General features: G+C 36.6%; 1 protein-coding gene across 1 annotated transcript in view; it reads left to right on the top strand.

Annotated features, from left to right (window-relative positions):
• LOC115429654 (RIMS-binding protein 2-like) overlaps window positions 1-15,600 on the top strand; it is a 79,272-nt gene that overhangs the window by 39,376 nt on the left and 24,296 nt on the right. The window contains 5 exon segments of the mRNA XM_030149290.1: window positions 4,597-4,686; window positions 6,772-6,894; window positions 10,463-10,567; window positions 11,750-11,800; window positions 14,274-14,478. Of these exon segments, the coding sequence (XP_030005150.1) occupies window positions 4,597-4,686; window positions 6,772-6,894; window positions 10,463-10,567; window positions 11,750-11,800; window positions 14,274-14,478 (574 nt within the window).

Raw genomic sequence — 15,600 nt, 5'->3', positions numbered from 1 at the left:
ACAGTGAAGCGAACAGATTTAGGGCCAGAGGCTAAATTAGTGTGATTTTTTTTTTTTTTGAGGAAATGATAATCGTGGTGGCGATGGAAGGGAAAGTGATGGATGGAGAGAAATGACAGAAGAGAAGGGAAGAATAAAGTTGTCAGTGTGAATTAGCAATTAATGGTGTTGAGATCTTCTCCCTGTAGCCTGTCCATTTTTTCTGCACGCAAGTATGGATCTTTGATTTCACAGCACAGATCTACACACAAATGTTCGTGCAGAGATGTCCTTAGACTTATATCATGCTTTTTTTTTTCTGGAAAAAAAGGAGGCCTGTATATCTGTTTATGTGCGCATATTAAAGGTTTACAGTAATTTGGCACAGAAATGCATGCATGTCCTTTGGCTTTGCAGTAGAGCCCAGTGTTTACACAATGTCACAGAGTGTTAAGCAGAGCTGTGAATGTGTGATTCAGTGGAGGTGTGAGGAAGTGAAGGAGAAAACATTCCTTAGGCCCACAAAAACAAATCCTTAGAAGGTCATTCTTATCTCCTTTTTTTTGCTTTGTTTGTTTTTGTTTCTTTTATTGTGATATTTAGCTTTTTCTATTAAGAAATTTTCTTTCGTTCAGCCTGTTGTTCCATCTTAATCTTCTATCCTCAATCTGACTTAACACATCCTTCACTACGTGTTTTAATAATTTTTACATTTTTCGCCATCCACATCCTGCTACTTTATGGTGTGAATTACTAGGCCATGTCCTGAATGTTAGTGCATAGAGTAACTGCAGCTGGCCACCTCATGATGTGCCTTGTCTCCATAATAACAGGTCCAAGGGCAGAAGATGATTTTTGGTTGTTACTGTCGCTAGGTGTGGTTCAGTATGCTGCCTTAACCTGTATTCTGCAGTGATGCGATGTGGCGACAGCGTTACACAATAAGAGCAACCAGTGAACTCACTCACAGTCCTGGGTCTCCTGGCCGTGTCTGTTCTCTATCTGTGTCTTGCTTTGATTGTGTCTTTCTCTGACAGCCCTGACTGTCTCTCTGCCTGCGCACAAAGAGATGGATGAACCTTGCCGGTTCGCCCGCTTTGTCTGTTTTTCTATACCCTGCTCTTGTTGAGGGTTTATTGGGTTCTTGATTTGTACTGATAAATTTGATCAAAAACTACTAAGCTGTGCAATATTCCTGGCACAGAAGCTCTATTATAGACGTGAAACCAAGATTTCGAGAGAACAGACTGTATATACTCTGTACAGCACAGACAGCTGTGATGCACACAAGTGGAACATCTTTTCCATTCACTTTCCAATTAAGTCAATCAGAAAGACACCATTATACTAAACTCCTTGTGGAAAGTATAAGTTAATATGTCAACTTGTGCATTATACCATCTAATAAAGGATATGTTAACCTTAAAGTTGTAGAAATCAACACACTTCCCTTCCCTTCTCTCTGAACATAAAGATAGATAATATGATGCTGCTGTTGAAAAGTAAAGCCAAAATGATCACAGTTATAAGAGCTGCCATGTCGCTTTTAAGTGAAGCAATAGAGTCAACCCTCTGAAATCTTATCAGTGATCAATAATTAAAGCTATAGATCAATATTTAACCTCCTACCTGCCTACTTCACCAAACCAGAATTCCTGTTATCTCTGAGATTTCTTGAATGACATCATGCTTAACCCATAAGGACCCAGTGGTGACTTTTGTGTAGTTCCCAAATAATTTTTTCTCTCTATCTAAACCTTTGCTAAGTGATTATCATCATTTATTATAATATTATCCTCTGAATTTTCCATTTTTCCAGTGAAAATTATCTATTTTCCTATGTTTAATTGATCTGATCGTGTAGGTGTTCTTAAAAGCTCAGAGCAGAGTCAAAGGTTATTATATCAAACAGAAGAAACGGAAGAATATGTGACTTCTTCAGTAAAATATATCATTAACTGAACATAAAACAAGTGTCTCTATTCACTGTACACTGATCCAACTCCATGGTTTTAGTGGTGAATCAGTGTTGTAGAACAGGGGTGTCAAACTCATTTTAGTTCAGGGGCCACATTCACCCCAATATGATCTCAAGTGGGCCGGACCGGTAAAATAATACAAAAGTAAAAGTTAAAATTCCATTGTCTCCTTAAAATCTGAATACGTTAACAACTTGAAATGTCTTAAGAAAAACAAGTACAGTTTTACCAATATTCTGCATCAGTTTATCAGTTTATCATTTACACATGTGCATTACAACCTTACATTAAATTACAAATACACAAACATTTAGTAACAGGTAGAATATTGATGAAACTGCATTTACTTTTCTTAAGACATTTCATATTGTTCATATTTCTTCAGGTTATTCACATTTTTTGTAAAAGGATAGTTTGTAAATGCAAACATTTTCATGTAATTTTACTTTTTACACTAAAACAAAGCTCAAATCTGCAGTTGTCAGTATTTCTAGGTTATTATGCCAGTATTTTTCTGGTCTGACCCAACTGAGATCTAATTGGTTTACATGTGTATGTATGGAACCTGAAATAAAATGATTTTTACACTATAGATTAATATCTTCAGTGTAATTTTTGCATTTCACAAATTCATCCTACGAGCCAGATTGGACCCTTTGGCAGGCCAGATTTGCTCCCGGGCCGCATGTTGACACCTGTGTTGTAGAAGATGACAGTGTTTCCACGTTCACTACGGCGCCTCTGAAGGTCCAAATGGGTCATATCTGATGACCATGAAAAGATGACAGACATTTACACCAATTATTTACATGTCTTGATAGGGTTGGTGGATCAACAGTTTAGATCAGTAGATGCTTTTCGTCGACAGTGGATGTTTGGGTTTTTATGGGTTAAAGGTGATTGTGGGATATATGTCCAGTGACACAAAAAACTATCATATGCTGAAGCTTTAAACAAGGTATTCAGGATGGGAATAGCAAAAAGTGTAGTTAATGCTGCTGTGTTTGATAGTGTTTTAGTGTAATTGAGTAATATTTCTGAAATTACTTAAATATTTAAGCAGTTTGAGACAAAACAAGACTTCTGCATGGTTTCCAGATTGTTGAAAATCTATTTCATAACACCCTAATTTTAGCTAGTTACTGGTATTTTCAGACAGGTTCAATATGCATTTCATAGCAGTCATTTCCAATCAATGATCAGATTGTATGATCCTACTACTCTACTCCATATTTTAACAGAGGAACTTTGGAAATGTGGCCTCACTTTTCCAAAATGGCATGAAATGATGTCAGGTCATTTTTATTATAGTCTTGTGATTTGGATTGACAGGGAAACTGTAAAAGAAAGGCGAGTATTTTCAAATTCTTCCATTCCCCCTTCCCTTATTTGGGCTCCTGCATCTTTAACTGTGCTTAGTAAAGTATATAATGCATGATTTGTTAATGTTAATAAAGAAGTGTTCACACAGTAAAAGTAGTTTACTAGAATACTGTTTTATAAAATATGTATTAATCTGAATAAATACAAGGTTTAATAATGACATAATAGGTAAGTTAGTTGAACACAGAAGTATTATAGAGACAATTGAATGAAATCTTCCTTTTTTTGAGGGTGAATTTACTTATTTTCAGTTTGTGGAAATTCTTCCAGATAAGACAAAAAGACAACATGAGTCAAAACAGTAGTCTTTTGAAGCTGTAATCTTATCCTTACTACAACCTGTGATTTCCTCCTTTCACTGTCTGCTTTTTGTTTTAATACAAAGCCGAACAGAGAAGATTTGTGACAGCTATTATAAATCACTTATCATGGTATTAGAGTCAGGATGCAGAGAATGACAATCAACACTATGAGCTCATTACACCAGCATGAAGTAGTATAATATGTCAGGGTATGACCAGTCACAGTGAAATCACTCTTGAATACTCAGAGCTGTGATAGGAGGGGAGCGTTGCCCTACTTTGAGTCTGGCGTAATTATGTAATGCTTGAGTACCTGCAGCACCAGCGGCATGACAACTTCTGAATGTGAATCTGGGTAACGGAGAGTGGAGACAGGAACTGCATATTGAATTTAAAATCCATTTACCTGGGTTCAAACTTAATCTTATTTAAAGTGCGTTTGAAATTATGCACTCATTTGCTTAATTATAGTCAGGTTGACATGCTGGCACCCTCTATTCTATCTCTCCATCTTCTCACTTGAGTTCTTTTTGTTCAAATATTTCTCTATTTAGTCGTTCCTTTTCCTCTTTACCATAATTCTGTTTTTTTCCATCCCTTTAACTTAACCCTTTTTTTTTCCTTATTGTCTTCCTGTAACCCTCCTCTGTACATCTTTCCCCCAGCTAATGCCAAATATCAAATAGAGGGTGACAGTATGCAGCTGTGGGTTTTGTCCTCCAGACGGCATCTTAAAGAAAAGCTTAGCCACTCACACTCTCATACTGACAGTAGGAGGGATCGGTACTAACCTGAGTCTTTCATCTGTCGCTTACATAATCATTTTAATATGAAGTTACGCAGTGTGGTTTGCATACTTGATGTAATCAGGCATAAAAATCCTTGAGTTGAGGAGGAAAATGTGTAACAGTGTAACACTTTTCTGTTTCTCCTCTTTTCTGTGTTTTCTTTAGAAAGCAAAGCTCCATGCTGCCTTGCAGGAGAAAAATCGCCTGAACCTTGAACTCATTGGCCAACACTTGAAGGCATCCAAGTATGACCAGGTAGGGGATTCACACACAGTGCAAACATGCATTTACAAATACACAAATAAAAAATACAGTATGATGATCAACCATCAACAGCCACTGTTAGCTTGTAAAACATATGGGATCCATGAGCTGCACAGGATATACAAATTTTCCTTTCCTTTCCTTTCCTTTCCTTTCCTTTCCTTTCCTTTCCTTTCCTTTCCTTTCCTTTCCTTTCCTTTCCTTTCCTTTCCTTTCCTTCCCTTCCCTTCCCTTCCCTTCCCTTCCCTTCCCTTCCCCTCCTCTCCTCTTGTCCTTTCATTCCTTAGAGTTGTTTTCCACTGTATAAAAGTAAGCACTATTAAAAAGATTTTTCCTTAACACTTTGCTTTTACTTTATAATTTCTGCTAGAATATGCAGTAAATTGACCTGTTTCACCTGTATATAACCACGTAAATTAAGAATCTACCACATATACGGTATGTTGTTTATATGTATATTTAGCTCCAATGTTTGAATAATGAGAAGATGGATTTGTCCAAATATAAGTTTTAAATTTAGCTAAAAATTCACTTGAAAAGAGATAAATTGAAGGTATGCACATGAATATATCCACTGCCTTATTTGGAACCTTGCATCCGTGTGTTGGGAGCTTATCTGGTTCTGCAGAAGCCCAGAATCCAGCCCAGACTGTTTACTGCATACCCCCCTCTCTCTCCTGGCTTTACTGTCTGTCTCCACTGTAACTCTCAAACATGTAGGCAAGAATGCCAAAAAACATATTTAAAAAAAACTAATTGTTTGCCTTCACAATGATTATGCACACATAGTGGTATTTATACATATGGAAAAATGTCCTCCATTGTTTTCAGATTAAGGCTAAATCTGTGTGTGAAATTAAAATGTCTGCTACACATGCTATTCCTCACTCCCCACTGCTGTCCATGTGTCTTCACCAGCCCACCCAGCCAGAATCCCACTCTCTTACTGTCCACACATGCATTTCTAAACACACAAGCAAAGCACCAGAATGAGAGACAGTGGCCGTCTGTGATGATAGGCGATTAGCTACTCTGGCGCTAATAGTGACTTTCACAGAGGGGGCAGATTTGACACGTGTTCAGGGACTCAGCTCTGAGCTTTTGCTCCACTGTGTCGCGCAAAAAGATGCCATCTGTGCACTGACAAGGTGGGGACAAAGATGAAAAGAAAGCAGGGTGAGAGTGTGTCCAGTCCTGGTATTTATTGAGTGGGACTTGAGTGCAACTGGCTTGTAAGGGCTATCACAGAGAGAGAGAAAGTGGGAAAAGACAAGAATCTGAGAGGCAATTAGCAAGACAATGGAAGTTATAATTAGAAAAAGTATAAAAAGTATCCACAGAATTTATGAGGTATATCACTAGAACCAATACATGATTTTATTAGCAGTTTTCTGGAAAATAATTATCAATATTTTATGGCATTTTTTAAATTTGAGCCTCGTATTCAGCTCCACTTATAAATTCCACCACAGAGATGTAAAGTATGAACAGATTTTCTTTGCAGCAGTGGAGTTCCTCCCAGTGAAGCTAAGCAGGCTTATCTAATGTGTGCTTATCTGTTTTCTTAATTAATGAGATGATTGGTGTGTGACTAAGGAGTGATTCTGCTCGATTCTATGAGGCCACCTTTAGAGGAATTAAACCTCAAGGCCTCTGACTGACAAAGAAATGTGACGCAGTATGCTTCAGTCAGCAGTGCTGTCTCGTCAAGGCTAATAGGAAATGTGCTGATTAATTTTTGTTCAGACTGTGAACTCCTAATCAACCCTCGAGCCAAAAACGGCAGCCTCTGTTCATAAATGTAAAAACTAGGTCTGCTGCAGAACAAACCTCATAAAAATTTCATGGTTGTTTTCCTCTAAAAAAATGGCTACATTTCGAAAGTCTTCAAGAAAAACAAAGAAAAAATTTAAGTTTATCGTCCCCTTGTGTTCTCTTTTTCTTTTTTCTTCGTGTCTCTGTGGAATTGTCTTTAATTGCTATATTAGTAACATTCCTCTTTGTCTCTCTTTTCTGCTTTTTTTAAAAATATGTTAATTCCCTCCTTTCGTTGGTTTGGATTGTCTGTCTGTGTAGGTGCAGTCAGATTATGACCAGCTGAGACAGACTTATGCTGTAGTGAGCCAGGAGAGAAACGCAGCCCAGCAGCACAGGAGCCTACTCCAAGGCAAAGTGAAGAACCTGGAGCAGGTTCTAAAGGTCAGACGCTCCTTCATTTATGTATGGATTAGTACCATGCAAACTTATCTACATTCTTACTGTCCTTAAATATTACAGGAAAAAATACATTGTGGGAAAAACACTGAGGTTTAGAGTTAAATCAAGTGAGATTGTATTATCTGATTCTGTTTTATTATAGTTTCTTCAGAATCACCAAATTACATTATAGAATTTTATAAAATAATAAACCAATATCATCATGTTGTCTCATGTTTTCTCTTCAGTATCTGATATCCACTCTTTAAAGAAAAGAATTTGGCACAAGAGAAAGAAAAGCTCCACTGCAGCAAATAACTTTATAACCACATAATTTAATAATGTCAAAGAGCGGTTTGAAAGGAAAATTCTGAAACTCTGTTAGTGAGTCCTTCAGGTGACTAAAAGAAACTAAACTCTGGGACTGTCTGACCAAATCAGTTCACTATAGCTTTTTTTCATATGTCCCTAAGAAACATGTTTTGACTCTATGACCACAGTTTTCACAGGGGTGGGATTTGTTAATGTATAGTCTTTGATGAGATTAAAAGTCAGTCTTTTGAATGTAATTTAGAATTTCATTCTTTAAAACTCTGTCTGTGTTTGATGTTGGAAACCACTGAGTAATGTGGTATAAACCTTTCACATAGCGTGAACTCTGATCAGACAGAGCAAAAAATAATTTCCAAATGTAGTCAGACCATTTTTCCACTGAAAGTCACCCCATTCACCAGACGTGAAGACTTTTTTCTTTTGTTGTTTGAAAATATTCCCATCTCCCATGTGTTTATTTTCTAATAAAACTTTAGAAGACAAGTGATGTAATTCATGAGGTGAAGTGTCATTGGTTTCATGGAGAGGCTCTTTTTTCATCGTGTTCTGGTCTGCCAATAGTAATCAGACACAGTCTCAGAGCAGTGTGAGAGCCACTCTCATTACAAATCCTTGCCTCCCTGCATCTCCCATCGATTGTCTGTTTGTCAGGATATTTGAGAGAGAAATGTGCCCATCTAAGAAATACTGACCCGTACCCTAATCCACCAAAGAAAGGTTTGTCACTTTCTCATTGTGTATTGATTATGAAGACAAAGAGACTATTTACAGAAAATTACACAGGGCGATGTGGGTGGAGAATACAGAGATGATAGAAAGTTACTGACGCAACACAAGACAAACAGGGTTTGTTTTTTGTTTTTTGTTTTTTTTAGAGGAAGATGTCAGTATTGGTAAGTTATATAATCATGTAACAAAAGCATTATCTTCACAGGAAAATTATGACACCACTTGGTACCGTTTTATGGTAATAAACCCGCCTTTATACCAAAAGGTGTGCAGGGTCATAAGGCAATGACAAACAACACAAAGTGCAAACTGAGGAAGCTGTGGCACTAGAACTTGTCACTATATGTGTATGTGGTTAATTAGAATTGAAGTTTTGAATGAAATATGACTTTATAAAATTCCAATTCATATTAAAATGCCAGAATTTGAAGAATGTTTGTACAGCCTCTACCTGTGACCTATAGTGCCTAAAATGTAATAATCTGTAGATGGTTATGTACAAATACTTGTCCAGGAAGATGTTTTATCCAATTTATTTATTACATAAACTAAGTCCATCCAAGCTATAAAATAAATCTAGTGTATGTATTTGTGTGCTCGGAGTGCTTTGAGTGTGTTTTGTGATGGGACCTCATTGTTTGTTGTACCTAACTCTATCTCTATTGAAATGACTTCCTCTGTTGCTGACATCCATGATAACAGTGTGTAGACTGAATTCTGTGGAGAGGAACTGGTTTGGATTTTCCTCCAAATTTCTTATTTCCACTCCCATGCGCTTCAGTAACTCTCTTTTTGCTCCTCTACAGAGATAACGCTGTTCAATACTAACACTAGCGTACATTATTTTAGAAATGGAGTTGACTAATGTCAACAACACACTCTAACCTTAACTTGATGTAAGCACATGGCCACATACGAATCTTAGATGTTTAGCCTTTAAGTACTTAAAAAAACTCAGTATGCCTACCAAAAGTGTCAGTAAATACTATATTCAGTAAAATATGAAATAAGAAATGGAATTTTACACTTCACAGTGCTTTAACTGTTGCTGAGGTAAGACTGTTTTTGACACAAAAAATGTTGCACTAAAAAGCAGTTCTTCTTTCATCAAGTCCTCCCTGACTAAACAAGGGTTAAAAAATAAAGTTTTTACTGAGGCTCCGGTGACAGCATCTCAGCCAGCCCAGTCCTCTGCAGCTTAGAGCTTCTCCCTGATTATGCAAAGCAGTGGCTGCCTGCTCAGGACACCTCGAAGCCACTCCGGGAGGTAAAGAGGCTTTTCTTTTTTCAAGGGAGAGAGAACACAGGGAGAAAATGATGAATGTCAGAGCTTTTTAAGCTGTCTTTTCTTCTTAAGCCTGAAACATCTTATAGCCTTTACTGTTTCTGCAAGATGTGGCAGCTGGTCGTGACTCTTTTCAGCAGATACTGTATAGTCGTGACTCGGCTAATTTAGGAAAGACTAGATTTGGGATCAGCGTGGAGTCCATGCGTGACTGCTCTGTCTAAGTCTACGTCAGTTTGAAGTATAGCTTGAAGATAATACTGTATATATTACATAAAGATATAGCACAAAGCTTTCTCCATTACTGACCTAGGCATTCTTAAATGTTTTAACCTAAAAAAACAAAACCTGCCTGTCTATCATTGCTTTTAGAACAGATGTTTTTTTAATGAATGCTGTACAAACAGAATTGCATTCCACCTACTTTTTTGTGATGCCAAATCTGAAACCAGTAATTATTTGAACCACAATTACCAACATAGTTTGAAGAAGTGCTTAAAACTGTTTCATTTAATCTCAGAGGCTTTAGACTTTGAATTAATGTGTAGATTTTATATCAATAAAGCTGCTACAATGGGAGAGGACTTTATAGCAGAAAGGAAATTAGATGGTGTATAAATAGCATGCGGAGGAGATTCCCATAAATGTACACAGGACTGTCCCACATTAGAAAAGGGTCTGCATCTGGAGTGAGACTGTAATTTATAGACTTTATCAGACAATCTTTTTTTATTATTATTTTGCCATTTTCCATTGTGGTATAGTAGGATTAGGCACCAAAACTACTTGGTTGTCATTAAACATCATAGGAAATTATTGTAATTTATGTTAAAACAGATCACTTTACAGCAGTGCAATGAAATCCTTTATGTTGGAACATTTTTCTGACAGAAAGACTTGAAAGTAAATTCCTTCTCTGTGCCCGTACTACTACTTTTGCCACATTTGGACAATCCTGGCATCACACACCTGCTTCATTTTCTTCAAGTGACTGAATGCGCTGTATAATTGCCTACAATTATCTGCTCTTCACTCGCAGTGGCTTCTGTGATTTAATCAAAGACTTCCTTGTCATGATGCTGAAAAGACTCTTATTTCCTCTCCAAGAATGACAAAAGAAATGTTCAGTATTTTGTCCACTATCAGCAGAGAGAGTTTAAGTATACTTAACTGTTGAAAATGATCTGTAACTAACATCATTTATCCTATCTGTTCTCTCTGTAGCATATGCACGAAGCTGTAGAACTGAAGCAGCAGCTGCACATAGAGCATGAGCAAGCCTTGGTGGACCTTCACCACAAGCAGAAGGAGATCAATCAGCTGCAAAAGGTACAGGTACTGTTGTATGAATAAGGCAAGAATTCTGACAAGCTACTCCTGGGTTGCTGATCTGGTGATCGGAGCTGTCTCAGCGCTCCCTTTTGCAGTTATTGATGTGTCAGTCGTCCTTTTGTGCTGAATCATTGTCATTTGCTACTGTATCTGAAAATGTAAAGCATCCTGAAACCTGTCCAAAAATCATCAGATTTTATTAGAAGTGCAGCTTCAGCTCTAACACCTTTTATTATTGTTTGATAGTTCCATGCTAAAAATGCTGCCTTTCTAGTTGTTGATAAATTTGTCCACGTTTGAAACAGCTCCCAGCGTGCAGACATTTTTTTCTAGGGAATTGATGATTTCTGATTGCTTTTAAGAACTGACTGTGTATTTATTTCTTCAACTTAAAAGTAAAAATATGAGATGCTTTTAGCTTGAGTTCATATGTTTGAGATGTTAAAACATCTCTTTTACTTTGTGCCAAATTTGCCTGAATTACTCGCTCAAATGATCAGCTGCTTGTATATTTTTATTCTCCTTCCTGGATTAAACACTTTTAATCACTTGATGATCCTCATGTTCAGACATACTGCTGCACTGCCAATTCTTATTTCTATTATGAAGCGGTAATTTTTCCAGTTAAACTGTTTTTGCACTCGATTAAAAAATAAAGGATGATACTAAATGGCCATTTAAAATGCTCTTATCCAAATCAATATGTAAATATCGTCAAATACCCACTGGATTCAAGCTCACAAAAGAGCTGCTTAGTGAATACAGGGGTTGGTTGTCTCTTTATAACTGTTTTAACACCAGTGTTTTTTTCATTGGTGTTTGTTCAAAGGCAATAACCCATTTACAGTAGAACTGACACAAATGTCTTAACAAAGCAGGAGAGATTCATTCTGTAACAGAAACAGATTTTCAGTGTTGAAAACAGTCCTTTTACTTTTTCATACCAGCTGCTTTTTAGGCACAAACATACCCAAAAATACATCAGTTACAGTTCATCAGAGGCAGTAGCATCACAAGTATTTCAGAAGCATCTATTGAAATACTAGCGTTGTGATCAACCATTGAGCCTCTTCTAAGGTATCGGGCTGACAGAACGTCGGCTGTGTGCTGCCTGTTCTACCTCATGCACTGTAATTACAGTGTCAGCTGTCACTGTGTGTTTCTGTGTGTTCTCTGCAGGCTCGGGTTCAATCTGACCAAGAGCATGAAGAAGCAGTACACCTGTTAGAGGTACAGTAATATAAACAGATAAACAGATCTTTACCCAGGTCAACCTCAGGAAGGGTGGGGGTATTTCTGACACAACATCAGCTCTTCCAGTTAGCAGACAAATATTCAGAAAGCAAAAGAAATCCTTAATCAATTGGTCATATCACTGCAGTGCTGCAGCATTTGATATTTTTTTGGTGACACTGATAAAAAAATTCCACATTTACCTTGCAGTGTATTATTATTCAAGTAGCCTGACAGGAAAAAAAGAATTGTACAGATTCTGTGACTTTTAATTTTCACAGCAGCATCAAACGGCATCAGTTTTATATGTATTTATATTTAACCATTTGATTTGGACTGAGAGGAGAAAGCTGCAGAAGGAAGAATTGTAGCATTTTCTCCACCATGGCCATTATAATGGTATTTATTAACATTATAATAATGAGGGTAGGGCTAGAAATGACAATTATTTTTATGGTTGATTAATCTGTCTATTATTTTCTTAATGTATTGTTTGGCTTATAAAAGAAAATGGTGAAAAAGTGTTTCCAAGAACCCAAGAAGTCCTCAGATGTCTCATTTGGTCAGTAAGGCAAAGATATTCAGTTTACTGTCATAGTAAAGTGAAGATGAAATAATCCAGAGAACATTACATTTAAAATGCTGGAATCAGAGAATTTCAAAAATTTGTATTTGACTCAATCCAATCAATTATCTAACTGTTAATTAATGTAATAAACAGCTACGATTGACAACTAAATTACTATTAGATATATCATTGTCGCTGTAAATAAGAGATATAGGTTCATGTTTTTATGGTGTTTTAGGCTATAAGCCTCAAAACTGCATGACGATTCTTGTATATCAACATGGGTAATTATTATAATATAAAATGCTAATCTCATTTTAAAATTAGTCCTCTTATATTCTAAATATATCCCTTTGTTTCAAGATAATTCTGTATAAATGATATTTTTAATGCAATCACCTGTTGAAACATTAGTTGTACCATGAATCAGGGCTGAAAAAAAGAAAAGCAGATTAAACTAAACGTCAGGAGACATAATTAGTACCTGGAGTCACTTGTTAATACCATGCTGTTATGGGTTGTTAGTCCAAATATTGTACAGATAGAAAAATCACTGGCTTGCTATGTTTCATCACCATCCTTAAGATGCTTGTCACTGGCTTATCTACTTGAAATTATTTTCTCATTTCACTTCAAATCCTTTTGTCATGATAGGTTCAAGTAAGGTCATGCTATTATCCATCTTAAGCACTTTAATGCGATTTTGTCCGGTGCACATACTCTGACTTTGGCTCAGACATTAGGAAAGTGGTCAAGAAATGGAAACTCTTCCATCAAGGAGTTACTCCTCACTTTAAAAATGCACTGAATGAATGTAAAGTCTTTTCTCTACACCGAAGAGCAAACATACACTTCTGTTGTCTGCAGTCAAGCAAGCAAACCAAATGAATCTCAGAGATCTGGCTTTCAAGAAATGTAGTCTCCCAACATTACTCATGAAGTGTTTTCAGTGTGACAAACATGCATTTGTGTTTCTGCTTGGTTCCTGTTTATTTAAGCATCTTTTCCTTCTGTACATTTTCTGTTTGACTATGGCCCCTTTCCTTTTCGCTTTCATTAGTGTGTTATTTTAACCTTGTTAACATTTTTTCTTTTAATTTTTCTTTCTTTCTTTCTTTCTTTCTTTCTTTCTTTCTTTCTTTCTTTCTTTCTTTCTTTCTTTCTTTCTTTCTTTCTTTCTTTCTTTCTTTCTTTTCTTTCTTTTTCTTTCTTTCTTTCTTTCTTTCTTTCTTTCTTTTCTTTATTATCTGTTTTTTAACCAGAACAATAAGGACAGAATGTTTCAGGTATTTATTTTCCTCCATTATTAGTCCAGTCCTCCTTTCCTGTCTGTCCCTTTAAGCTTTTTGTTAGTTCTTCAAATTGACAATCTCAGTGTACAGTACAAGTACACAGAGGAATATAAATCAGATATTGCTGTATTTCTCCATACTTTCCTCCCCCTAGATCTATCTAATATATATATATATATATATATATATATATATATATATATATATATATATATATATATATATATATATATATCTCTCTCTGATGTAGTGTCATGTATAGTAATCATACTAACTCCTTGCAGCGTTGTTATCATGGTTTAGCTGTGTAATATATCAGCAGCTGCAGACACACTTCTGTGTGCTTTGATTAGATGCCAGTGTTTCAATTTAACATGCTGTACTAAGGTAGAAAATAGCTCTTCAGGGAGCTTTTCCTAATTGGTTCTGTGTTTCAATCAGCATTATCAGATAAAAAATGAGTTCTTCCAGGGACTTTTATCAGAACAGTTACATGTGAAGAAGTACACTCTGGGCTCTGTATGTTATTTTTTTTCTTTTACTCTCTGTCGGTTTTGCTCTCTCAACTCTCACCACCCCCTATGCTCTTTCTCTTTCTCCTTTGTCAAAGGTCAAGGTTCATGACCTGGAGCAGAAATGCAGGTTACAAAGTGAGCACTTCCACCAGCTGTCCAAAGACCTGTTGAATTTCCATCTGCAGTCAAATACTGTCGACATCCTTCAAATTAGTCCCACTTCCAAATCCCACATTCCCTTCTCACCAGAGAAGAAACTTGCACAAGTTGTGGTTGGATTTGAACCCCAGCTACAATCAGGTGAGTGAGTCAGTGTCATATTTTTATACAGTATGTACAGTTTTCACACACTAAAAACTAAAACAGAAATAATCTCCATCTATTTTGATTTCAAAGTTTTACCATTTTACCACAAACAGATTAAATTTAAGGGCTAGATCGATAAAGGGACTGCGCAGCATTAATGTGCACAAATTGAGTCAAAAACATTGGATGTAATTCAAAAAACAGCTGCGAATGGTGGAATTTACTGCAAACTGTGCTGCCAAGCTGATAGCACCATTGCTGTATCATGTGCATGGATGGAAATTAGGGAATGCTTATGTGTATGGCCCAAAATTGACCCTTTCTACCTTTCTATGCAAATAAGCTTTATTGCAAAAAAAAACATAAGACTTGTACAAATTCACAAACAGCTGAAATCTGGTGTTAACTGCTCACAAACTCACCTCTGACTCACTGTCTTTCTTTGAATATCTCTATCTCTGAAACTTCTTGTGTGTATATTGGAGGAAACAAGTCAATATCAGTGTTATCTTGAATTTTTGGTACCAAAATATAAAAAGTGCTGATGATCAGACTGCCTTATTACATATCCATGTATCTTTATCATCCCAGAATCCCGGAGTGTAACGATTGCAGAGCACACATCATGAATGACTGTCAAATCCTGACTGATCTGCTGTTAATGGAGTCACAGCTGCTGCTCCGTGTGTAAATGCACACAACCTCTTCTGGGGTTCAGAGCCGCCATGAAACAGCTCCAGCTGTGACACCAATGTGCTCATCTGTACTAATGTTTCTGCAGCTATATTCAGTAGTAAAGCAGTGTCTGTAGTCAAGGAAAAGCTTCCAAACATTTCTAACACCTTTCTTTTCTTTTAGATAATAGGAATTGTAATACTTGAAAGCAGTTTGTTTAGCTAAATCTGATCATTGCCAGTTTGAGAGTATAATTTGATGCACATTTGTTACATTAACAATACTAAAGAAAGTAGTATTTGTGGTGGTGATTTACTATGGTCCACTATTTCCAGAATGTATGCATGCTCTCCCTTAAAAGACCTTCCAGATGAAAGCACCACCTAATCACATGTGATCACAAGGCTTATGATCAGAATGAAATAATTCCCCAGGCGGCTC

This window comes from Sphaeramia orbicularis, chromosome 12 (genome assembly GCF_902148855.1).
Source record: "Sphaeramia orbicularis chromosome 12, fSphaOr1.1, whole genome shotgun sequence".
NCBI lineage: Eukaryota > Metazoa > Chordata > Actinopteri > Kurtiformes > Apogonidae > Sphaeramia > Sphaeramia orbicularis.
This window is presented reverse-complemented; position numbering and strand designations above follow the sequence as displayed.